The sequence below is a fragment of the Hetaerina americana genome, unplaced genomic scaffold (genome assembly GCF_022747635.1).
Source record: "Hetaerina americana unplaced genomic scaffold, ioHetAmer1.1.p SCAF_41, whole genome shotgun sequence".
Taxonomy (NCBI): domain Eukaryota; kingdom Metazoa; phylum Arthropoda; class Insecta; order Odonata; family Calopterygidae; genus Hetaerina; species Hetaerina americana.
The window spans coordinates 2,014,446-2,040,214 of record NW_027286997.1 but is presented as its reverse complement, the minus strand read 5'-3'; the positions used below and the strand labels follow the sequence as shown (position 1 = coordinate 2,040,214).

Here is a 25,769-nt window from a genome sequence, read left to right as displayed (position 1 = left end):
ATAACAACTAATTTGTAAATGCCACAATCACTAATGAAATTGGACGTAGGTGATTTCCCACCTAGGTAGCGACAGAATGCATACTGCGGCAACCGTCTTCATTGCGAGTTTTCCCAGAAAGCAATTTGGTGCGGGATTAATACTTTAGTTTATTCTTTCTCCATATTATGATGGGATAACTTTATCAGCATACTATGTGTAATAAGCCAGAAAAATAATTGTTCGTGCTTACACTGGCACCGTGATTTTTACTCCCGTCATGCTAAATGGTGCTGAAGCGAGAATGGGCGAAGTGTAATTTGGCGGGAGAGGTGGTGCTTGGATGGGGGTGACGTTTGGTGTCGAAAAGTGCGCCACGACATCCTCCGCCACCATCCACGCTTCCAATCGTACCTCCCGATTGCGAGTGAGTGAGTGCGTTTATTTTTATTCTGCCTTCACAACCACTCATTACAAATATTACCGAGTCCAAGTGACATATTTGGAGCATCAGTCGAGCCGTAGGTCCCCTTGTTGGTCATCCGGTGTTCAACAATGGAGCAGTGAGTGGGCCTCCTATTCCTTTTTGCGCTTCATCTATTCTCCACTCAAATCTTACACAAATTTCAAACAGTCGATCGCCAGGGCCTGTCACTCGCGCAGTGAACCGCTCAGTTGTCAATTCTTCAGCGAGATTGATTAAAAGGTTGGGTGGCTCAGTGCAGGGAGCCAGCGGTCCACGGATTATTTTCGCTTTACCTTTTTCGATTCATCCTCGATTTTGGCGTTCATCTTTCCCCGAGCTCCCTCGCCCCTCCTTTCCTCCGACGACTTATTTCTCTGGCTTCGCAACCGGATAAGCAGCAGCAACACTGCCCCCTTCCCACTCCATCCTCAGCCAATCCTCCCATCCTCATCCCTGGGAAAAAATCAGCGGCCGCGGTTTCGCCGGAAAGATTGGTGTTTTCGGCTTCGGTGGAGGGTTGATAAGGTCCGGGGGGTGATGTGGTCGGCGAGGGAAGGGGAACGCACTTCCCGATTGCAACCATGCGGCCCGCGAATCGATTCCCTCCCCTCTCGCGCCCTCTCCCCCCCTCTCCCCGTCAATCCGCCACGGCTGGTTCGTTCCTCGACCCCCGCTGTGGTCCAGTTTCCGTCGCGCTCTGTCAAAGATGTTATGGTGTGTGGCGGTGGTCGGAGCATGGCATTTGAGTGACAATCTCATTAAAATGCCAAAGTATTGAAAACACCCGAATAATAAACTAGAGCCCTGGTTTTCATGGGTGGGGGTGAGGTTTAGCCTGCACAAAACCTCATGGCGTGTGAAAGTTGCAATTTAGCTCAAGGTTAGAAGAGAAGGGATAATGGAGCGAATCTTTGTGTCGCCTGCAGTTTGTCAGGAGACGTGATGTGTAGAATACCTTACCAATTGTGCGTAGCAGAAGGTGAGTTCCCAGGGGAATCACCCGGATTCGAACTTGGGCCCTTTGGTCCGCAGCCAAGCTATCCGTCGATTGCTGGAGGGCACCGCGACACTCTTCTGGGATGTAGGTATTTTTAAACCAAATGGTTACAAATAACAAGTATGCTGTGTGGAGAGTAATATGCTAAAATGGAGTAAGTAAATGTTTTGAGGGATTAACCTTGCAAAGTGTAAGTGCAACAACGCGAATATGTGGTTTTGTGAGTTCTAAAATAGCTAGCTCTTCGTCCAACAGGTCTCTCTCCTCTTTGACGTCCAAGGATAACTTCCAAGCGTGGAGGTGGCTTCACTCTCCAGGAAGTGATTAACTGTTTTCTCAACCTGTTTCTGAATTAATAGTATGCATACATATGAAGAACTATATTTTATATCCCAGAATGTCATAATGCGGGATTATTTAGAAAATTTTACGGCTAGGGCTTTGTAGATGCAAGGCAGGGGGTATCGACTCAGATAAGTCCTGCAAGGGGTGTATTCCTTTGCAGTGCTCACTTGAATGTATGCGGTGGTGACAAACACTTGACTAATTAGCTAAATTGAACAAATTGCTTAGTGAAATGCGAAATCGATTATATATTGGAAATAATGCTATTTGTTTCATGGCATTTAACCACCTCCAAAGAAAGAGCTGATATGCATGTCATTGCATGATAACACCAGACCGTTTGTTGTTCAATTCTGAAGGTCATTAATGGTTCTGGTCACTAAATTTGTTCGTTACATCCGAATTTTAAGAATTTATTGCGTTTTACTCACTTTGAAGGGATTCGATTTGTCTTGAATTGAGTCGAAATCGAAATAATTGGAGTTAAGGGTATTCATCGTAAAATATTGCATCGAAATGTTTCGCGCAAAAAGATTTGATCGTCAAATTCCGATCCTCGTGGCCGTCAGTTCCAGGTAGAAATCAAAGCGTTTTAGGTAATGCTTGTTCAATCGACAAACTCGACGTGATATTTAATTAACTACTCTGTATTTAGGCCGAGGCAATCGATCCCTCGTGGCCATTATCTAGAATCGATTCCTGAACACACCCGACCACAGAATGAATAAACTAGAAATCAATTATTTATTGGAATTTCAAATGTTGGAGTTGCTCCCATTTAAATTCGTCGTAGTTTTGTGGCGAAAAATGCATTCTCCAAATTGAATATATTTGATACGGCCGCATGTAACGCCAAAAAACATTTTGTCGAAACATGCGAGTTTTTCGGTGGAAGCTGTCTTGTTCTCTTTTCCTTTCCCCTCAAAAGTCTCGTATCCTTCAAGCAAGGATTTAAAAGGTTTGTATAAAAACTATCGAGAAAGGTTTCTGGAAAATAGATTTATTTCACAAATCGCTCCTTCAATGCCTCAAAATTCTTCGAAGTACATCCCTTGATCGAGTCGACACAATTTTACCAGTGGCTTTTCCACGACCCGAGGGCTCCCTGGTAGGCGGAAGGTCCTTAAGGGTACGCGCGCAAGCTTCTTTGACGGCACTTAATCCTTGGTGGTGTCCTTTGATGCACGATGGATTTCAATTTTGGGAATAGGGAACAGTGCCAAGTCGGGACTGGAAGGGGGTTTGGGAATCGTCGCGATGCCCTAGCATAAGGTCTTCGCAAACAGACACACTCGACTCTGTTTTTCTGGTCGTCCGTCATGACCTTCGGGAGGACGAGTTCAGCGCAGATCTTTCGCATCGTCAAATTTTCAATGATATAATGGTGTGTGCACTGTCATCTTATCAATGCCAATATACGATCTGCGGTCGTGCAACCGCAGATCGTATCAGACGGCCTTCTGAATTCAGCTCTTCACGCACCCGTTGCACGTTGTCGGCGGTTCTTGACTTCGACGGCCATCAAGAACCTCCGAGAGACTGTGAATGAGTACCGCGCTGGTCCTCCACACTCTCTCGGCCTTCTCTGAAGAGCTGCAATTATAAAATACCGCAATTCGTGGCATACTTTCATCGTTGAGCACTTGGCAAATCATACCCAACGTCTTCCTACCCGATTTCCCCATTCCACCATAAAATTCTACGGCGTACCACTGCGCTTGCGGTCTACTAAAAACATGATGTAGCCTGAAGGAACGCTGGCAAGCGATTGGCGCGTGTTGAAAGTCAGAATCCACACTACCGAGCCAGCGCGGTGGTGCGACGTACAGTCACCTCAGGGAAAAATGGTCCCCGATACTTTTTATACCCACCTTGTATAATATGAAGTTGTCAGACGCTGTTGAATGCATGCTCAGTTTGTTCCGAGCGTATACTGTTTGCACGGTGTCGCTGACCACTCTCTCTCTCTCTCTCTCCGCTTAGGTGCAAAGCTCCGGGGAAGTACGACGTGAACAATCTGCCGCAGACGGCGGTCGTCATCTGTTTCCACAACGAGGCGTGGTCGGTGCTCCTCCGAACCGTGCACTCCGTGCTGGACCGGTCGCCGGAGCACCTTATCCGGGAGATCATCCTGGTGGACGACTTCTCCGACATGCGTGAGTGCTTCCCCATGCGTAATCCCCTCGCTCGTGCGCAGCCCACCCAACTCCTCAGGTGTCGCAAACGATGCGAAACACATTCATTCTCCGGGCACACGTCCTGTGAAATATTCAAACGAGAACCCCCTCGAAACCTATGGCAGCGATTTATACATACTTTGGTGGCTTATTGCCTAGCTTGCGTTGTCATTGTGATAAGTAACATATCGCTGGTTGGTTAGCTTTTCGATGGATCAAGACGTTAAGCTCAGTTCATTTCTAAGCCCTAATTGTGTGTTTCTGTATATACTACCTTGATCAAAAAGTTCCCGGAATAACCACCGTGTGGCGCTCCCATCGTTCCGATTTGAGTTCTGTTTTTTTTTGTTAAATTGGTACATCTGTTGTTGATATTCCCTTTAAATCTTAGTGTCATAACTTGACATTTGCAAAAGTTACGTAGCCAAGAGTACATCTATCTCTGTGTGTGTTGGCGATTTTTTACAATTGCAGAAATGGATTTAAATTTGCAACAACGAACTTGTATTAAATTTTGCGTAAAAAACGGATTTAGTGGCGCACGGACGTTGGAAATGTTGGAAAAGTGTTTCGGCAACGATTCTCTAAAAAAAAAACGGTCGTTTACCAGTGGCACGAGCGGTTCAGAAGTGGTCGTGAGTCAATCGAAGATGATGAACGCAGTGGCAGACCATCGACATCGAAAGTCGGTGAAAAAATTGATAAAGTAAAAGAAATGTTGGTCAATAACCGCAAATTAACCATCAGAGAAATAGCGGAGGACTTGAACATTGCCTATGGATCCGCCCAAGACATTGTGGTTAATGATTTGGGTTTCCGTCGTGTAGCAGCAAAGTTGGTGCCGAAAGACCTCAATTTCATGCAAAAAAGAGACCGTGTTGACGTCGCAAAAGACATGATTTGCGAGGCTGAATCCGATCCCACATTCATCAAAAGGATCATTACTGGAGACGAGACGTGGGTTTATGAGTACGACACGCAATCCAGACATCAGGCAAGTGAATGGCGTTCACCAAATGAGCCGAGACCAAAAAAACCACGTCGTTTTCAGTCAAAAAAGAAGGCAATGCTGACGGTTTTCATGGATTACAACGGTGTAGTGCATCATGAATTTTTGCCAGAAGGCCAGACAGTAAACAAAGAGTATTATTTGGGCGTTATGAGACGTTTGCGTGAAGCAATTCGCCGAAAGAGACCAGAAATGTGGGCAGAAAACTCGTGGATTTTGCACCATGATAACGCACCGTCGCACAGTGCTATCATTATTCGTAATTTTTTGACGAAAAATGCAACAAATACCATCCAACAGCCACCGAATTCACCTGATTTGGCTCCCTGTGACTTCTTTCTGTTCAATCGAGTTAAAAAACCATTACGGGGAACGCGTTTTAGCAGCCGAGAGGAAGTAATGGAAAAATCGCAGGAAGCACTGATGGACATACCGAAAACCGATTATAAAAAATGTTTCGAGGATTGGATCAAGCGCTGGCATAAGTGTGTTGCAGTCGATGGGGATTACTTTGAAGGGGACAATATAGATTTAGATGAATAAACTTGTATTTTTAATTTTCTGAATAAATTCCGGGAAATTTTTGATCAAGGTAGTATATATATATATATATATATATATATATATATATATATATATATACTACCTTGATCAAAAAGTTCCCGGAATAACCACCGTGTGGCGCTCCCATCGTTCCGATTTGAGTTCTGTTTTTTTTGTTAAATTGGTACATCTGTTGTTGATATTCCCTTTAAATCTTAGTGTCATAACTTGACATTTGCAAAAGTTACGGTCGGTTTTCGGTATGTCCATCAGTGCTTCCTGCGATTTTTCCATTACTTCCTCTCGGCTGCTAAAACGCGTTCCCCGTAATGGTTTTTTAACTCGATTGAACAGAAAGAAGTCACAGGGAGCCAAATCAGGTGAATTCGGTGGCTGTTGGATGGTATTTGTTGCATTTTTCGTCAAAAAATTACGAATAATGATAGCACTGTGCGACGGTGCGTTATCATGGTGCAAAATCCACGAGTTTTCTGCCCACATTTCTGGTCTCTTTCGGCGAATTGCTTCACGCAAACGTCTCATAACGCCCAAATAATACTCTTTGTTTACTGTCTGGCCTTCTGGCAAAAATTCATGATGCACTACACCGTTGTAATCCATGAAAACCGTCAGCATTGCCTTCTTTTTTGACTGAAAACGACGTGGTTTTTTTGGTCTCGGCTCATTTGGTGAACGCCATTCACTTGCCTGATGTCTGGATTGCGTGTCGTACTCATAAACCCACGTCTCGTCTCCAGTAATGATCCTTTTGATGAATGTGGGATCGGGTTCAGCCTCGCAAATCATGTCTTTTGCGACGTCAACACGGTCTCTTTTTTGCATGAAATTGAGGTCTTTCGGCACCAACTTTGCTGCTACACGACGGAAACCCAAATCATTAACCACAATGTCTTGGGCGGATCCATAGGCAATGTTCAAGTCCTCCGCTATTTCTCTGATGGTTAATTTGCGGTTATTGACCAACATTTCTTTTACTTTATCAATTTTTTCACCGACTTTCGATGTCGATGGTCTGCCACTGCGTTCATCATCTTCGATTGACTCACGACCACTTCTGAACCGCTCGTGCCACTGGTAAACGACCGTTTTTTTTAGAGAATCGTTGCCGAAACACTTTTCCAACATTTCCAACGTCCGTGCGCCACTAAATCCGTTTTTTACGCAAAATTTAATACAAGTTCGTTGTTGCAAATTTACATCCATTTCTAAAATTGTAAAAAATCGCCAACACACACAGAGATAGATGTACTCTTGGCTACGTAACTTTTGCAAATGTCAAGTTATGACACTAAGATTTAAAGGGAATATCAACAACAGATGTACCAATTTAACAAAAAAAACAGAACTCAAATCGGAACGATGGGAGCGCCACACGGTGGTTATTCCGGGAACTTTTTGATCAAGGTAGTATATATTTATAAACACAGATGTAGATTTTTAATTCATAGAGACTTAAAGAAAGGACACTCACGATACGTTGTTTCGACGGCTCGGCCGTCGTCTTCAGAATGGCGTTCTCGGGGAAGAGCGGAGAGGACATGTCCGAAGGAGAGGTGGGGGAAGGAGAGGTAAGGGACCAATAGGAAATGAACAAGGGGGTGGGGGGGATATGTAGGCAGCCATATGATGCATTCAGTGGGCTTGGTTCAGCCCAGGTGGTTTAAATGACTGGGACACCCAAACATGCGCCATCTCGCGGGTTCTCACCTCTATTATACTAGCAGATTTGGGAAGGGTTTCAATATTCAATTGTTCCCGGCTCAGCTTTATGGAAATTCATGTTACTTAAATGAAGAGTACAATGTATCTTTCCACTGTCCTTTATCCACGTACAACTAGTTTCAACGCTCAAGCGTCATCATCGGGTACATGACCTTTTGTACCTGATGACGACGCTTGAGCGTTGAAACTAGTTGTACGTGAATAAAGGACAGTGGAAAGATACATTGTATTCTTCATTTAATTAAGGGTTTCAAACACCGAAACGCAGAATCAGTCATCAAAAGATTTGTTGTAGAAAGCAGATTAGGGCATTTTGGGCGGTTTGGTTTGGGGAGGGGAGTGTATTGGGTTGACGATTTGAGGATTTTACAGTTCAGTAGTTTTTCAGGGTACCCACATTTTCTAAGAGAGCCATGTAGCCGGTCCAAGTATTTCTGTTGGGAGGGGGTGTTGTTGCAGAGACGGAAGCCACGGATTGATAGTGAGAATGGGATGGAGCGCTTTGTGTGAGGTGGATGGCAGCTGTCGAAATAAATGTATTTTTGCTTATTAGTTGGTTTAATGTGGACTGAGGTGTGAAACGTGTTGTTTACGAGGTGAATGTCGATATCTAGGAAAGTGATATTCGAGTCGGATATAGAAGAAGTGAACGATACTGAGGAGGAGGAGTAGAGAGAGGAAATAAAAGAGGATAAAGTTTCGCGTCCGTAGGACCAAAGGAGGAAAATATCATCGATATAGCGGGCCCAGAAGAGCGGTTTGAGGATTTGTCGTTGCAGAAAGTCAAAACAACATATGTGAGTGTTATATATATATATATATATATATATATATATATATATATATATATATATATATATATATATATATATATAAGTTACCCGCGATCGCTCTTTATTCCACCAACCCGTTCCCAGATTGTCCCTCACCAAACGGTCCCTTTTCTTCCGTCTCCCCGCTTTACTGAATTCCCTTCCCGAAAGTATCGACCCCCTCTCACTCCCAGCCAACACATTCATAAACCTTTCTCTGACACATCTCTCACACCTCCCTCAATAGTATAGTCTTGTTGATGTTTGTATGTTTGTGTCCTTATATGTTCCTGTTATATGTGTCACTGTAAATTGGCAATCCTGCTGTATGTGCACAATTTTTACTAAATAAATAAATAAATATATATATATATAATATATTTATTTATATATATATATAATATATATGTATTTATATATATATATATACACGAGGGACATCCGGAAAGTAGCACCCGTTCGTGCCGCATGAAGTGCTGACGACGCGAGTAGCCGCTGGACGAGGTCAGATAGCTTCAGTGGCTTGTCTGCCTTCTCTGAGCCAAGTTGCGTGACGCTAGCATTGCCTGTGTTGTTTCTGTGATTGTTTACAATGTTTAAAAAAATTGAGAACGCCGCCAGTTGTGAAGTGAGGGCAGTGATTAAATTCCTCAATGCAAGAAACGTTCGCCCATGTGATATTCATCGCCAATTAAAGGAGGTGTATGGAGACAATGCAATGGACGAGTCGTCTGTTCGGCGGTGGTGTCGCAACTTCAACATGGGGAGGGGGAACACACACGACGATGAGCGTTCGGGGAGACCGTCTGTCATTACAGACCAACTGGTGAGCTCAGTTGACGAATTCGTGAGGAACGATCGGCGCGTCACAATTGATGACATCTGTGAGCATTTTCCCAATGTTTCTCGAACAATTGTTCATGAAATTGTTAAACACCATCTGCATTATGCAAAAATTTGTGCAAGATGGGTCCCTCGCGTATCTCAATGAGCTGGCGGCGAAGGACTATGCAGCAGGAATACAGAAACTTGTCACACGTTATGACAAATGCCTTAATTTGCTTGGAGATTATGTTGAGAAGTAGTTTAAAGTATCCTCTTTCAAATAAAATTTTTTATGTTTGTTAATATTTACTTTTGTGTCTTTATTTCACGAACGGGTACTACTTTCCGGATGACCCTCGTATGTATATATATATATATTTATGTATATATATATCTATTCCGAAAAAGGTAAAGGCTACATCATGTGAGGACTACAGGACGATAAGTTGCATATCCCAAGCAGCTAAAGTTGTTCTTAGGATAATAAACAAAAGGATAGAGAGTAGGGCAAAAGATTACTTAGGGGATGATCAGTTTGGGTTTAGGAAGGGGAGAGTTACGCGTGATGCCATTGCAGTAATGAGATTAATCGAGAGGAATATAGAACACAACCAGGAGTTATTTCCCTGTTTCGTAGATTTCGAAAAAGCGTTTGATATAGTGAATTGGGAAAAACTAATGAGTATTCCGCAGAAAAAAGGAATAGATTGGAGGGAAAGGAGGCTAATCCGCAACCTGTACATATCTCAGACTGCTCAGGTGTGGGTGGGAAACGGGGAGTCCGGACGGGCAGTGTTAGGAAGAGGTGTAAGGCAGGGTTGCCCATTATCACCGTTGCTGTTCAACCTGTGTGCAAAGAAAATGATCAAAGAGGCATGGGAAGAACTGGAGGTAGGAATGAAAGTGGGCGGGGAATTCGTAAAATCAGTTAGGTTTGCTGATGACCAAGCTTTAGTTTGTCAGTCAGCCAAGGGGTTTCAAGCATTGCTGAGTTAATGGGAAATTCAGTGCGACAGGTATGGGATGAATATCAATATTAATAAAACAAGGGTTATGCGATTTTCTAGAAAAAAAAAGGCTAAGCTAAACATTAAAGTAGGAGGTCAAAAACTAGAGCAGGTAGAACAGTTTACGTATCTCGGAAGTGTTGTGGACCAACACGGTCAAAGTAGTAGGGACGTAAGGAGAAGAATATCGCTTGGCAAAGAGGCTTTCACAAGGAGGAGGGAGTTAATGACGGAGACGTTGAGTAAGGACGTTAAGAAAAGACTCGTAAAAACTTTGATATGAAGCGTAGTAATGTACGGGCGCGGAAACGTGGTCATTGAAGCAGGAGGATAAACGTAGACTGGACGCTTTTAAATTGTGGGTGTGGAGAAGAATGGAGAAGGTGAAATGGACCGAGAAGAAAACAAATGAGGAAGTACTTGGTATGGTGGGTGAGGACAGGGGTTTGTTGGGAGAAATCCTATGGAGGCAGGAAAAGTGGATGAAGGGGGTATTGGCCGGCAGTGGGATGTTGAAGACTGTGATTGAGGGGAGAATGTTAGGCAAACGATGAAAGGGAAGGAACAGGATAGGGATGTTGGACGGTATTAAGGGAGGAAGAAAGTACTCAGAGATGAAGAGGGACCTGATGTAGAGTGGGATGTTGTGTTTTGCTGGGGGTCGCAAATTGTTTGAATTAGTAATTTTGTCCATCCAAAAACCTACCTTAACCGGTAGATTACCTAATTATAATATATATATGTATATATATATATATATATATATATATATATATATATATATATATATATATATATATATATATATATGCAACATTTTGAAAGTCTCACGGATGTGAATAAATACGTATAAAATGTATCACTAGTGGACACAGACAAAAACACAGACACTCAAAAAAGAAAAGATGCTCGTTAAATTTCGAATGTTCTGTGGTCGCAGCCACCTAACTCAAGGAAGAGAGGGAGAGAACTCAGTTCTATGTAGATGCCTAGGTTTTGAGTTGCGCGTTGCCTCATTGGATCAGTGTTCCACCCATATCTGAGCGTAGGACGGGCACTGATCCTCTCGCGCTATTTCTTTCGCGAATCACGTTTAAAAGTGCGTGTGACACTGCTCACATCAGGATTACGCCTTTGCTCGGATTCTTAATCCGATGCCCTCCTTTCCGGATATTTTGTTCTACTTCACCTGCTTTTTCTAGACTGGATCTCTGAAACACATTGCTACGAGTGTCACAACATACATATGATCTGCCTCTTGTGTATGTGAGACGAGAGAATCGTAATCACGTGGTGTCAATCCAATCCTCTCTTATTTTAACTTTCTTTTTCCTCTAATTTGAATGTTAAGCTTAGCCTTTCCCTTTCTGGAAAATTGCATCTATTCCTATTTTCTGCAATATACTCATTAGTTTTTCCCAATTCACTCTATCAAACGCTTTTTCGAAATCAACGAAACAGGCAAATACCTCCTGGTTGTATTCTATATTCCTCTCGATAACTGATCTCATTACTGCAATGGCATCACGCGTCCCTCTCCCCTTCCTAAACCCTAAAAGGTCATCAAATATGTAGTTATGTTTACTGCTCTTGATTCTTTTGTTCAGAATCCGGAGTACCACGTTAGCTACATGGGAAAAGTCCTCAAATACGGCTGCCTTTCACTTTCTTTCTTGCGTAGAAACTTACACTGATCGGACGAAAATGATATTCGTTATGGCAAGCGTATGTACTGATATGTTGATGAATGAATTCGAAAATCCTGTGCACGAAATCAACTATCGAAGTATAATGATTGATACTTTAGATAATTCGGTAGCATTCTATTCTAAATTCTTGTCTAAAGGTAATACAGAATGATACTTATCGATGTTGCGCCCCGCATGCATCCATCCACATTTGGTTCCATGTAGTATGAGGGTCGGCACGCCGGGTTGCAACGGCCCTCGCTCGCTCCCCTTCCCCCCTGCGAAGGGTGGCATGTCTCTCCCGGGGGACTTCTCGGCGCAGGGGGAGGGTGGAGGCGGGAGGAGCAGGGGACTTAATTGGGATGTGGGCTGCCGGGGGAAGGATTGAGGTCTTTGGGGGCGGCCGAAGAGTGGGGTGGAATGCGTAATCAGGGGCGAAGGGGGAGATTGGGTGTGGCGCGCCTATTTCATCGCCGAATTGAAGATCTCCTTCCACTAAATGCAGGAGTGAGGGCCGAAGCGACTACTTGGCCTATTCTGGTATGCTTGACTTTCCCGGGAATAGGCTCGTGTAAGCGCAATGGAGTCCTAACATTTTTATGGTCATCTAACAAGTGGAATAGTTTTGCTATTGGGAAAAAGTCACCCGGGTTGTGATCTTGGAAACCTTAATGGTTTCAGGCGTCCCTCTGTGGACACTAATTTTTTGGCAAACAGACAATTTCGATTTAAAATTAGATTTCATCTGAAACTAAGGTTTTTTTCTAACATTTAAATAGTGGTGGATCAGAACAAATTTGCCCCCATGCAGCGCCATCTATGGATTATTTGCGAAGTCGCTGAAGTCATTCATTGTTTTGATTCGGTATTCGTATGTCTGTCGGTGAATGAAGATTATAATGCTTGCGAATAACCCGTCAGTTGCAAAGTGCGCGCTGTGAATCGATGTTTGTATGCATTAGGATCATCAGCTGCCCCAATTCCTCGGTTACCTTTCCTGTTTTATGGACCTACGGCAAAGTGTGAAGTAAAGGCGAAACATTGGTGTGGAGACTTCAAAAATGGCCGCACCCACGTGAATGATGAAGAGCGGAGTGGGAGGCCGATTATTCAGGAAAGGATGGACCAAGAGGACCAGGGACTGCGATCCGATCGGCGATCGACGTTTAGTGGTGCTCTGGTTGAAATTGATTTCCTCTCGCACCACTATTTACGCCGCCGTAGAAGGCTCGGATATTACAAAATATATTCAAGGCGGGTCCCGGGAATTCTCACACAAAGAAACAAAAAGATCGCAGCTTTTCTGAGTGGAGCTGGACTTTTTGATGACCATCCCACAGTCCCGACCCAGCGACTATTCCCTCCTCTTACACTCGAAACAGGTTGGCAACGGTTTAAAGACGATGAGAGACTCAAGACCGTCGTCGTCAACTGGTTCAAACCCCAGGCGTCGAACTTCTATAGGTCTGCGTAGAAAAGTGTAGTACGTTACGAAGAGTGCTTAGAGGAGATCGTCCATTACGTAGAGTGAAAGTGAAGTGGGTTTGTATGAAACTGCAACCCTCAATAAAGGCGTTGTCTTGGGAATATATTTTTTATGACCAAACGGACTTGGCTTAAAAAATAATCATCGTTTTCAATGATGTCGTGCAATGAGGAAGTTGGGGGGGGGGGGGGTATGTCTCCGTGTGAATTTTTGGTCTTAATAACTAAGAACGACTGTAGTGCTGACTTTCCGGTGCACTCGACCCTGAATCCCCTGTCCGTGATATCTAAGATGTTGCCCAGCGAAAGCATTATGCTCGGCGAAATATGCTCAAATTCTCTCTCATTCATTGCGCACAAATCCATCTCTATCGCTTTATTTTTGCAATCGCATTCCTCCCTGTCGACGGAAGTGACTCGGAAGTGTCGCTCGCGAAGCGCGGATGAAACGATCCCGCCACTTGGGGCGAGGACTCCTTTAGGGGAAGTGTCCTCACTCCCGCAGGTAATATACTCGCTCGGGATGGTGACGATGAGGGAGGCATTGACTGGCGAAAATGTCTCCGCGTCATTTAGCTTCAGAGCCAACGGCAAAGCTGCAATGGCCGAGGGCTCTCAGTTCGGGAAAACTTGGCCGAGGACGTAATGCTAGAGCGGAGGCAAGTGCAGACGGAGGAAGGGACATCCTCCGGCGCGACGCCACGGAGGGGGGGGGCATCACTTGGTTGCAGCAGGTCATGTCAAGTGGGCACACGTGCGGCCGAGCGATCTCCTTCGCCAGTCGTGCACTGTCTCCTCTTCCCTGCTCCCCTTCCGAGTGAATAGAATAGGAGTCCCTTCCCATCATCCGACATCGCGATTGGCCACCTAGTGCCGAAAAGGGTTCTGGCGGACGGAGTGTGGCGCAGGAAGACTGCAATTTGACTGACGGAATGTGAGTCCACTTTGTGTGGACTACGAGCTACCATTTTCCATCCTCCTCCCTTTAAAGCTACTTTACGATTAAATCAGAGGACCCTCCTCCGGTGAAAACGTTTATAGTTGAATATTAACACATACTGCAAATGTTTTTACGTAGCTTGGAAGGGTTTTGGACCAACACGGTCAAAGTAGTAGGGACGTAAGGAGAAGAATATCGCTTGGCAAAGAGGCTTTCACAAGGAGGAGGGAGTTAATGACGGAGACGTTGAGTAAGGACGTTAAGAAAAGACTCGTAAAAACTTTGATATGAAGCGTAGTCATGTACGGGCGCGGAAACGTGGCCATTGAAGCAGGATGATAGACGTAAATTGGAGGCTTTTGAAATGTGGTTGTGCAGAAGAATGGAGAAGGTGAAATGGACCGAGAAGAAAACAAATGAGGAAGTACTTGGTATGGTGGGCCAAGAGAGGGGTTTGTTGGGAGAAATCCTATGGAGGCAGGAAAAGTGGATAAAGGGGGTATTGACCGGCAGCGGGATGTTGAAGACTGTAATTGAGGGGAGAATGTTGGGCAAAAGAGGAAAGGGAAGGAACAGGATAGGGATGTTGGACGGGATGAAGGGAGGAAGAAAGTACTCAGAGATGAACGGACCTGATATAGTGTAGGATGCTGGAAATGTGTTTTGTTAGGAATCACAACATATTTATTTGGTAGTTGTGTCCATCCAAAACCTACTTTAGGCGGTAGAATACTTAAAAATAAATAACAGCAAGCTTTGGCCATTTTCCTCATCTGCGTGAAACATATGAGAATTCAAATTCTGTTCTGTTATTTTTACCCTATTTTCATATCCTAATAATATATCAGTTATTATTTACTTATATTTATTTATTATGATGTGTGCACTTAACGTTAACTATTCTACTTCTTGTAATTTTTCGGTGCGCTTCACTGCGGGACTTGGTCGTTTCCATTTGTGGAACGACCAAGTGTCGTTCGTACCTTTCTTACGAATGTTTGTATTTCCGCTGCCGCGCTCTCAATTTCCACTTCTCTCTGCTCCAGAGGACTCAGGGTCTCGGAGTATAATTAAAGTTTTCTAATTTCTCCACCCCCCACCCGGGACGCCCCCCCCCGCCCGCCATCTCGGTGGGGGCCGGTTCGCTGATCCCGCAGCCACTCCCCCGGGGGTGGGATATGGAAGGGTGCGTCAACCCCCGACCCTTCCTGGCCCCTCCTCCGAGGGTCGTGTGGGGAGAGGCCCGCAGCGGCCGCCTGTCGACCCCTCGTGCTTTTTTGACGACCCCATCCGAAATACCCTGAGCCGGGGATATGCGGTCGCCGGAGGAATGGTGACTTCAGGGAACTGTTCAGGAGTGGACATGTTTTGCTGTAATATTAGGAATAAACGAAAATTGTAGATTATTCTAAGAACCATGATCGAAAATCAATTTACACTGTGGTACATAGTAATAGGGTGTTGATGGTATTCGATAGAAATGCGAAACGCGTGCGAGTTTCCTTTTGTTCTTCGTCCGAGAGCACTCGCGGCGCCAACTTCGCACGCGCCCCTTTCTCCTCATGCCCAAGCTTTCGTTTAAAAGTCGATGCACATCACTTTTAGGGATGCTGAGTTCATCAGAAACCATGGAAACACTTAATCCGCAATCTCTGTCCAACAAAGGCTTCACACTCTTGCAAGATCTTCATCACTTTTCAAGGTCGAAGGGCGTCCTGAACTTTCGGCGTCTGCAGCCTCTTCTCCACCCTCTCGACTAACAACTCTGAAAACTGAAACACCCGACCAATCTACCCGCGGCACAATCACAATAAGCTGCCTTGAGCATGCCATGAGTCTATTCCCTGGTTTTGCCCACTTCCATGCAACATTTGACGGCTTAGTGCTGGGCCAATAGCCGGCTCATGGCGGGGCGTGACGAGGTCACGTTATAGAGGTTTCGCAAACGAACGATCCGCACTCCGCAAAAGCTGGAAGTCTACTTTCACCGGCCTTCAGCCTTTCTAGAGACTCCCCTCCCTCGACCCCAGCCACGGAAACCGTCGCCCATCCGTCCCTCTATCCAAGAAAAAATTAAGTCGTACTACTTTGGAACAAACCTTTTATATACGTACATGTATGCGTTATGAAAAACTGACTAAATTTTTACATTTTTCTTTTCAATGTTATTATTTATTCTGTACCTGGGATTCTATTTTGTTATAATTGCTTATATTGCTTAATTATGGTAGTTGTCGATTACTCACCATCTTCCGGCAGTCTGCTCGATGCCTCCCGCTCCCACTCCTGCTGCGATGAGCATTGAAATACCAGCCATGACCTTCCGAGAAGGTTTTAGATGCACGTGCGTAGTTATCGTCACAATCCGCGGAGGGTCGGCAAATACTATATTCACTGCCTTCGAAGCCTCGAAGAAAAGGACAAACTGCAGAGTGGAGACACGCGGAATATTTGTTCGAGCGATCTTCTTATTTTTCAGGAAATTATTCCTTTCCCTTTTCCAAATGGTGACATTTTAGCAGGAAAGTCATAATTTAAAAAAGGACGCCTTTTCTAGGAGCAATATCACATTCTCAGCGAATCGCGTCCGTCGCATCGATTGCTGTGATCAATGTAGCTCAGCAGCCTCCGAGGGAATCGTGCGTTAATTCGGAAGGAGGCTGAATTTTCGTCGGGAAAATGTCGAGAATTGGAATTCATAAAATAGGATGGATTTGAATTGAATTAATATGTTTTAATAATTTCCAGGATGAGATGCATTTACTGAAAGTATAACCATCCTAATGCCTACTTTTCAAAGTTGAAGTTATTGTAGATGTAGATTCTGTTGAAATCTCTGTATAATCTTTTGCTGGTGTCGCTCAAAAGCATTTTCTAATTTTTTACGAAACATGGATAAATTACCGCGCAACGATTGTGCGATTGCCATTCTATTCATCTATATCTCCGTAACGCCCCGCAATTCTCCGTGAGGGCATATGGCGGGGGGGGGGTCATTCGCCGTGGGGGTTGTTAGGTCACCAGTCATGCATGAACAATCCCAATTATGTCACCTCTATACAAATATTATTTTAATCATGCCCTCGAAAAATGTTAATTACCCAAGATAAACTACTGACATGCAACAATATTCAATAACACCATACGCTTATTCAAATAATGCTGTAGAACTCTTATAAAGATGGGTCTATTGAATGAAAAGAATAACATGCAGGAAAGAGCATCGGGACGAATAGATGATCTGCCAATTCTAATTACATCCTACATGCTTCCAATCACATCTATTTTGATCTCTTTTGGTTACGAGGAAAAACGACATTTTCAATCCATGAGTTCTGCTACAAATCTCTCTGATTGGTGATTTGATCTACCATAGTAAGTGGGGGCCTGTGATAAAGGGTGCGGCATTTATTGTTAAGCAAAACCCCTTAAGGCAGGTAACTTATCTGAGGATGTCTTTAACATTCTCAGATAAGGTATCTGCCTAAAATTTACGCAGACGACTTAACCTATGTTTAAGCCTACGGGCAACTATTTATTCCACATCTTAATTCTTCCAATAGTGTCGCGACGCTGCTCCATACTTGTTATGGACAATTTTCACGCACCTAGCTGCTCTTCGTTGCACTCGATCTAGTTCCCAAATTAAGCCCGCTTCATGAGGATCATACTATACACACTTTCAGAGCATACTCAAGATGGGGCCTAATTAATGTGAAATAACAAACCTCTCTTTCATTACAATTCCCAAGTATTCTTTTTATGAATCCTAACTTTTTATTGGCTATTCGGCAGATTTCACGAATGAGTTTACCCTTGGTTTTATTTTTAGTTATCGTTACACCCAAGTAACGATAAACAAGGATAGAAGGAACTTAGCTCCCTCCATAGTTTAAATCTTTTATTCTACAATAAGACGTATTTTATTGGGCATCACGGCTAAGTGAATCGACAGAAAATGTATAACTTAAATATAGCATGCGCAATTTCCAATTGGCCAGCATAAACTGCGTTGGTGATCACCCTGAGGCAACCCCCCCTGATCTAATCATTCATCCAACCCTGGCCCTTGTCACGGACCCGGACGTCTCCCATGGAAACCATGGTTTTGTCATAATCGGAAGGTGGCTCTGGTTCCAGCCCCGGAACCGCGCCATTCAATATTTCATGGTGCCAATCTGGTGTTCAAGCCCCGCCAACGGGCGCCGTATTTCTCGCCGATCACTGTTGCGATGGCGAATACTGTCGAAGCACTTAAAACTTCGTTCAAAGTTTCCGGATGTGGAAAAAAAGAGTATATTGAATGCGTGCGTTGGGCGATGGGAAGTGTAAGCGGCGTCTCAGCGAAGGAATTACGCGATCGTTAAAGGCTTTCTACTCGGAGGGATAAGTTTTAAGACCTGAACTTCGGTGAGGGAGCAAAAGAGAGAGAGAGAGAGTGTCGTGGGTCCATGAATACCAATAACTAGGGAGCTGCGGATGAGAATGTAGGTTCCGGAGACTGAGGTGCGGTCACCCGGAGTTTGCGTGGGCTGCCATTGGAGAGGGGGAGGCACTTGGGGCCGGAGGAGGCGACGCGTGCCCGGAGGCAGGGCCACGGCCACTTCGGGCTGTTTTCCCTGTCGTGCTCCAACCTATGGAGACTCGGAATGGAGCACCGAAATATCTACGTGCGGTTACCAAAGGGTAGCCCCGACGTTTCGATCTCTTCCCGTGTGTCATCTTTTGACGTTCCATGAATGAGAAAGAACCTCCGTGCAAGCATCCCTTCACGCGAGGCATTTGTTTTCCAGCGAGCGGCCGACGGTTGAAACGTCCAACCGGCGTCGGTGTGACCTCGTGCTGCACTTCGCATGGCGATGTCCCTCTGGGGGTTGGTCCATGGGGGGCAAGGGGGGTGGGACGAAGACCCCGAGGGGAATGGTCGACGGGTGTGGGTTGTAATGGCGGGGCTGCTCGGAGGGGTGGCAGGAGCACGGCCAGGTGGCAGCACTTGGCGAGAGCGAGGGAACCCCTCGCGGCGGAGGGGAGCAGGATGGGCGGGGGGCGCTCCGGGGCCCTGGGGGCGCAGGGAGGCCCTGGGGGAGGCCGACGCCTCCCCCTTGACGTGTATGGGTGGGGATGGGGTTGTCTATGTGGCTTACTTCACCGGAGGATGAGGTGGAAATAATTTCCACGAAGGTTATTCAGAGCTTCGACAAATGAGCAATGAATGTTGCCAAGAAATACGTGTCAATATCACATTAAAATATTTTTATCTCGATATTGCAGAAATAATTGTGTAATCTTAAGTTAATTTTTCTTTTACTTTTCCGTGTTTTATCTTCCTCATGACGCCGGGATTGTTAATTTGTTAATCCTATTACTTTACTTAAATATTGCATTATTATTATACCACAGTGATTTCAAATAAAATTATTCTTTGAGAATGAACGAAATATCCATGTAGTTTTCTCGTTCCCTTTTGCGTAGTTGAGGTGCCATCGGTCAAAGTCACTCGGTCACTTAGGATGAAGCTTAGGGTGCCAACGGAGGAATCGCATGGAATCGAACCCGGGCCTTCCAATCAGCAGCTGACCGACCAGACTCATGTTTTACAGGAATGTTAACACTCTCATTCGCGACCCCCGTTAAGAGGGGCGCGGGGAGGCCTGCCGTCGAGGCCCCCGCCCCCGTGATCCTCCTTCCCCCCCCTCCTCACGCCCGTCCGCAGGAGAAGAGTGGGGCGACTCGGGCGTGAGTGCCCTCCCGTGAGCTGTGCCTCCTCCTGCTCCGGTCGGGAGGCTGCTCTGGGGAACGGCACCGGCGGAAAGGGGTGAGAGGTAGTGGAGCGGAGAGGGGGGGCGACCCCCCACCCCTGGAGGGGGCGTGGCCGACGCGGGCCCTCCGAGCGTGCGAATTGGATTACTCGCTCCGCGGCCGTCGAGGTGGAGTTGGGATTGTTCCTTCGTCTCGGCGCGCTCGTCTGCCGGGGGGGGCCTTCCATCTCTCCTCCGTCGACGCCAGGGGCCCGCCCCCCAAGTGTTCTCCCACCCTTCCTGCTTGTTTGTAGTTTGCCTTGTTTTGTCGCGCCGATTCGAAATGCAGAGGTTGGCCGTTTACGTGGAGAATCTCGATTGGATTTAATGCCCTCTTTCGCCCCCTTGCCCTCCGCCCCCGCAGCCCCTCCCTCTTTTGTTCGGATCGGGACCGTCGAGAGAAAGGCCCCTCAGCTGCGAATGCCTCGCGGGAAACGCGAGGAGCCGCTTGAGTTATGTCGTGTTCTTCACTTGATGGCTCAGGTGTTCCTCGCGAGACAATCCACGGAAAAGATTATAATAAAAAATAAAATTTGAAGGCTTTCATCTAATGAGAGTAATATATTTGCCATCTGCATACATCGTTAGGTTGCCCTCTGAGCGACTTGGGGGGCGCATCGCAAGGAGTGTGAGGTCGCCGGGTATTTAGAGTATTTAGTGTCGGATATCATTGAGTAATACTCCGAGAAGTTTCAATGGTCGAACGTGCTGCTCCCTATTGTTGCGGTGCCAAATTGTGCACGAGGGAAAAATAATTTCTTACTCGTACATAGATATACTACTACTACGGAGTACTTCTATTTCTTCTGAGGAAGACGGAGCTAAATTCCGTCGAAATTATGAATAAATTACGTGTGAATTATTAGTGAATTTTATGCGTTCTTATTAGGTATTGTTTGTTGCTGTCCAAGTTTTTCATTTTGCTCCAACGTAATCAATCAAATTCAGTTAAGCTGCATTACTATGCCGGGATCAACTGAGTTTGTCAGAGCCACTGAACTGTGCCGCAATCAAGCAGGTTCAGTAGAGCCGCGGTACCCTATTGTAATAATTAGGGTTCAGTTCAGCTGCTGCCATCAGCAAAGCTACCCTCGACACTCCCTTATTATGACACTTCCTATTCAGGAGTCGAGGGACTGACTCTTTGAGTACATGTAATGAAATGCGTGCTTGCTTTCCCTTGGGTTCCATGGCTATCTAAAGCTCATTTTACATAGTTGTGTGGTGGCTTTTTATCAAATGGCATTTGATAGTTCACAATGGAAAAGAAACAAAAGGAATTTGATGCCGTTCATTCCCAGCTAATGCCACATTGCATATCCAGCACAAGGTGAGCCAACCAGCTGATTTATAATTGGATTGTTCCTTTGTGCTCTGCGTTTTCTTCAGCAGATGCTTTTCTTACTTGCCTGAATGTTTCTTTTACTCCTGACATTATACTGGTAAACTTTAAATGAAAAGGGTGGTCACCATTTCGAGGGATACCAGTCAAATCAAACAACGATTACATATAGTCAATGAAAATTTAGTATTGCTTATTTTCAACTTTCATGTCTTGATTCCCGTCTCTATTCTATGCTGAAATGTATGCTGAAAATGATTGCTTAGCCGTAGGACAATGTTCTCCTTATTTCCGGTTCGCCTCCTCCACATTGCTCTCACCCAACCACCCTTGGGGGAACTCCTGTGAATCATAACTTCTCCGTTGCAATGAATGAAGCGTCCGTCAAGTACAATTGCATTCGGTGGGGTCATTCTGGTCTGCTCTGTAGAAATTTATACATGTTTACGCTTGTAGTTTGATGGACATGGCTATGATTTTCACTTTAGTTGGTACGTATCTAGTTGTCTGCGTGTATTATCGACGTGTTACTATCTTTGCAATCTTGGGCACAGGTTTCTTTTCATTCCTTTCGATCCGTCGTATTCTTTGTAAGTGAACGCTGTCATGCAGTTCGTCGCTGATCAAGTGCTGACGCGTAAAATGGGACGGGCCAGGACAATAAGTATTACATATTTGTATTACTTCCCTGAGTCGAAAAATAATATGCTTTAGAATCAACAAAGAATATTTTTGTAAACCTACTTTAATTTTTTACCCGTGACCCCTTTAGTATAATCATTGCTTATGCATTGGCAAATTATTTTGAAAGACTGATTTTACAGATAAATAGTACAGTAACTCACTACCGATAAGTACTTTTTGAGACTGGAAATGACATATACGTGTCCTGGAAATGTATTTCGGAAGTTCTGTAAGTGTCATTTCATTTGCTGGGGTAGTTCGCGTCCCAAAATGGAATTTCACTTCACTCTAATTATATGGCGGTACACAAAAATATACCTCACCATAAGTTCCGCGAAATTCCAGTCTCCTCTCGACGCGTTAAATATTCTTAAAATTCCTTTTACAGTTTTTTCAGCGTTTAAGGATCGTTTTTCATTGTTCCTAACATGACGGAAAGGGCGAATGCGACCGCGCATCCGATTCAATGGACTGTCCCTTTCGAATTCGTCTCATCTTGGAGGTCCGCCTGGGTCTTTTCATTTCACTTGCACGGAAAAAACGTCTATCAGTAACGCAGGGAAATGACACGGTGTAGTATAATGAATTCATTCTCGGTGGCGAATGAGAAAGGTCGCTCCACGGGAGTTTCAAACGCTGTTTCGTGTCTGCGCTAAATGTATTCCATTTTCCGTGCGACAAAAGGGGCTTATTTATTCTTCTCATTCTGTCTGTCACACACAACTGTCGCATCAGCTCTGCCGCCAACTTCTGAAAGGACTTGATGCAAATCCGGGAATTAAATTCCTCTAATAAACTTTTAAATGTGCGGCCCCGGAAAGAGGCCCTCGATGGGACCTCTCGTGGTCACTGGCGCCCCCTCGCGAGGCGCCCCGCGCGCCGTGATTCTTTCCATTTGCGTGAATAGTTTTGTCTATTGTTGTGCCCTGTTGTTTTCCCCCGGTTTTCACCCGTTCGTATAATCCTAGTGGCACGGAGGCGTCAGCCAAGTTAAACCCCGAGGACATCGTAGTCGGGGTCATCGGTCATATAAGGTTTTCATAAAAAGTATCGGTCAACATTTTTCCTGACGTGCCTTGTGTGTGAAGTGCTGAATTCAGACCGTCGGTTAATAAGCGTGCGCAATATCGCACGTTGGCATTGATAAGACAGTGACAGTGAACAAACCATTATATCATTGAAAATTTGGCGATGCGAAAGATCCGCGCTCAACTCGTCCTTCCGAAGGTCTTTGGACGGACGACCATGAAAAGCAGAGGCGAGAATGTCTGCTCGCGAAGACCTTCTGCAACGACATCGCGACGATTCCCCCTTACAGTCCCGACTTGGCACCAGCAGACTATTTCCTGTGCCCTAATGTGAAATCCTCCCTCCCTCAAAGGACACCACCCCGCCGCCAAAGAAGCTTGTACGCGTGCCCTTAATGACCGTCCTCCTACCAGGGAGCTTTGGAGCCGAGGATTGGTCGCTAGCAAAAGTATGTCGACACTCTAGGGATGTACTTTGAAGAAATTTGAAGCATTGCGGCAATATCTGAAATAAATATATTTTTCTGAAGATTTTCCCGATACCTTTTTTACAACCCATGTGCGTTTTCAATTGAATGAAGACGTTAATAAATGTCAAGGGTCTAGTTTCAGAACCAGGAGTTTAATGTGCTAAATTTAACTTATCTCAGGCACGATTATCCCAAAGAAAATACTCAGCATTCTGTAATGAGACGGATTATTTCGAAGCGTTTTTCGATTATTTTATTTTCAAACCTTAATACTATGCACGTACAGACTTTAAGAAGCTAGTTTCAACAGGTCTTTCCTGAGAAGGCTCCGAGGTTTGAAGGCATTATGAAATTTGACATCCTCGCATGAAAGGCCATCAAAGGGAGATAGATGTAATAAGCGTCGCAGAAGATGTTTAAGTAGACAGTTATCTTTCAAAGACGCTGATTTTCAAGGTACGTTCCTTAACTTAATCCAAATGTCTCATACGACGGTGGTAAAAACATTTAGTCAATGGAAAATTCAAGTAGAGGGTCTCTGCGGGGTTGAAGTTTTCTCGCCTCGAGAATAGATCCTTTCAATTATTATATGCTAGGACCACAATAAGTATTAGGAAATCATTCTGTTGAAATAAACTAATTCCATTTCCGCAGGGATTCAACGCGGAAAATTTTCGCTAGCATATTTAAGTAGAGCCTTTCATTCTTAAAAATGAAATTTCGCAAGATATGTAATAGGGGGAGAAAGGAAGGCATTATTTTGGTATTTGAGTATCATTCGATTCTATGAAGCCGCTTCGGGTAGCCGAAGATACACATTTTAAGTACTGTTCGGATGTACTCTTCACATATCGTGTTATTATCTTACTCAGGAGTCAACGCTCGAGCCTCTTCGGATTGGCATTTATGCGGAGTCATGGGCGCCCGGTGAAGGCTCTTCCCTCGGCCAGGGATTGACTTGGAAGGAAGGGCGGGGGGCAGCATGCCACGGCACGAGGGGCATGAATGGTCCTCCTCCTAGCCCTGCGCCACGCCGCCCCTGACCAGGGCCGGACGATGTCGTCCTCACGACTTTCGAATGAGCAGGCGAAAGAATTTCCTCGCCGACTGTCCCTGTCGGCAATCGAGGAGGCGAAGGGAAATAGGGATGTATACATTCATCTAAACAAAAACCTCGTAATTTTCCATTTACTTTTTTGCATAAAAAGTATCGGGATTTTTTTCAGAAAAATATATTCATTTCGGATATGGCTACAATGCCTTAAAATTATTCAAAATACGAGTGCATAACTTGAGCGTCGACACACTTCTTCCAGCGGATTTTCCACGACTCGAAGGCTTTCTGGTTGGTGAATTCCGGAGGGCCCTTAAGGATATAAGTGCAAGCTTTTTTTAAATAATGTACCCTGCAAGCCACCGCTTGAGTGTGTGGCAGGGGGTGCATACACACCAGACTAATTTTGACGTGGTCGAGGGTCACGTGAGGAGGGGACCTCGCCCCCAGCCACCCCCCGTTCATGTCACCGCGGCGTGCCCTTCGAGGCGATTCAGGGGGTCCCCGATCAAAGTGGGTGGGTCCCGAAGAAGGAGCCCTTTCGTGGAGTCCCCTCCAGCGGCGCGGGGAGCTTTTAAATATCTATGGCTGGAGCGAAAGCAGTATTAACTTAAATCACATTTTCACTGAATTTGCGAATGCTCAGCGTTGACAGTCGTAGACTTAACCAATGCCGAGTTTTCCAAGCTAGATTTCGACTTCGAAAAATTTGAGTGTTAGATCGAGATCGGTTCACTCCGAGTATTTCAAAGAACACAAGTGGTGTCGAACCGATGTCGAAGTGTGCATAAGAGTACTTCCAAGTGTCCGTTGCTGTTTCATCGTCTGAAACTTGTCGAAATACATTCAAATGTATTCAGCGAAGGCTTGGAATAAATGACGAGGTCGATGACAGAGAGGTCGTGATGGTGATGGCGACCTGGATGATATCTCGAAATAAATCCCTAAGATTCCATCCGTGTATAAAGTAGTCCGATAGTAGGAGGCCCTGCTCTCGATGGCCCCCTCTCCAGGGACTCGCCGCAAACGAGGAGAGCCCTCCTTCCCTGCCTCCGACGGTATCTTCCTCGCCTCGATCGGTCCTCCTCTTAGCGTCCGTCTCTCACTGACATTTTCCATCTCTACGTTTTGAACATCAGGAAATGCGTTCTTTTTTTCACGCGTCCAAATCTCGCATTTAAGCTCGATAAGCGTTATAAGTTATAGCAAACTGGTCATAATGCCCGTGCATCTCGCATTTTGTATACTATCGAGGTCTTATTGACATTCGCATTCCACCGTTATAAACCCTCGATGTGCCCACCCGACCGAATGACGCGACCTGCAGACAGACGGTGTACGCACGCGGACGACGAAGGTGTTAGTTCCACCATGGAC

The 25,769-nt window shown here is 45.1% G+C and overlaps 1 protein-coding gene across 3 annotated transcripts in view; it reads left to right on the top strand.

The window, feature by feature from the left end:
• Pgant9 (polypeptide N-acetylgalactosaminyltransferase 9) overlaps positions 1–25,769 on the top strand; it is a 316,894-nt gene that overhangs the window by 228,101 nt on the left and 63,024 nt on the right. For all 3 annotated transcript variants that reach the window (XM_071591079.1, XM_071591078.1, XM_071591080.1), the window contains exon 3: positions 3,771–3,943. In XM_071591079.1, coding sequence (XP_071447180.1) covers positions 3,771–3,943 — 173 coding nt within the window. The remainder of the gene's footprint in view (positions 1–3,770; positions 3,944–25,769) is intronic.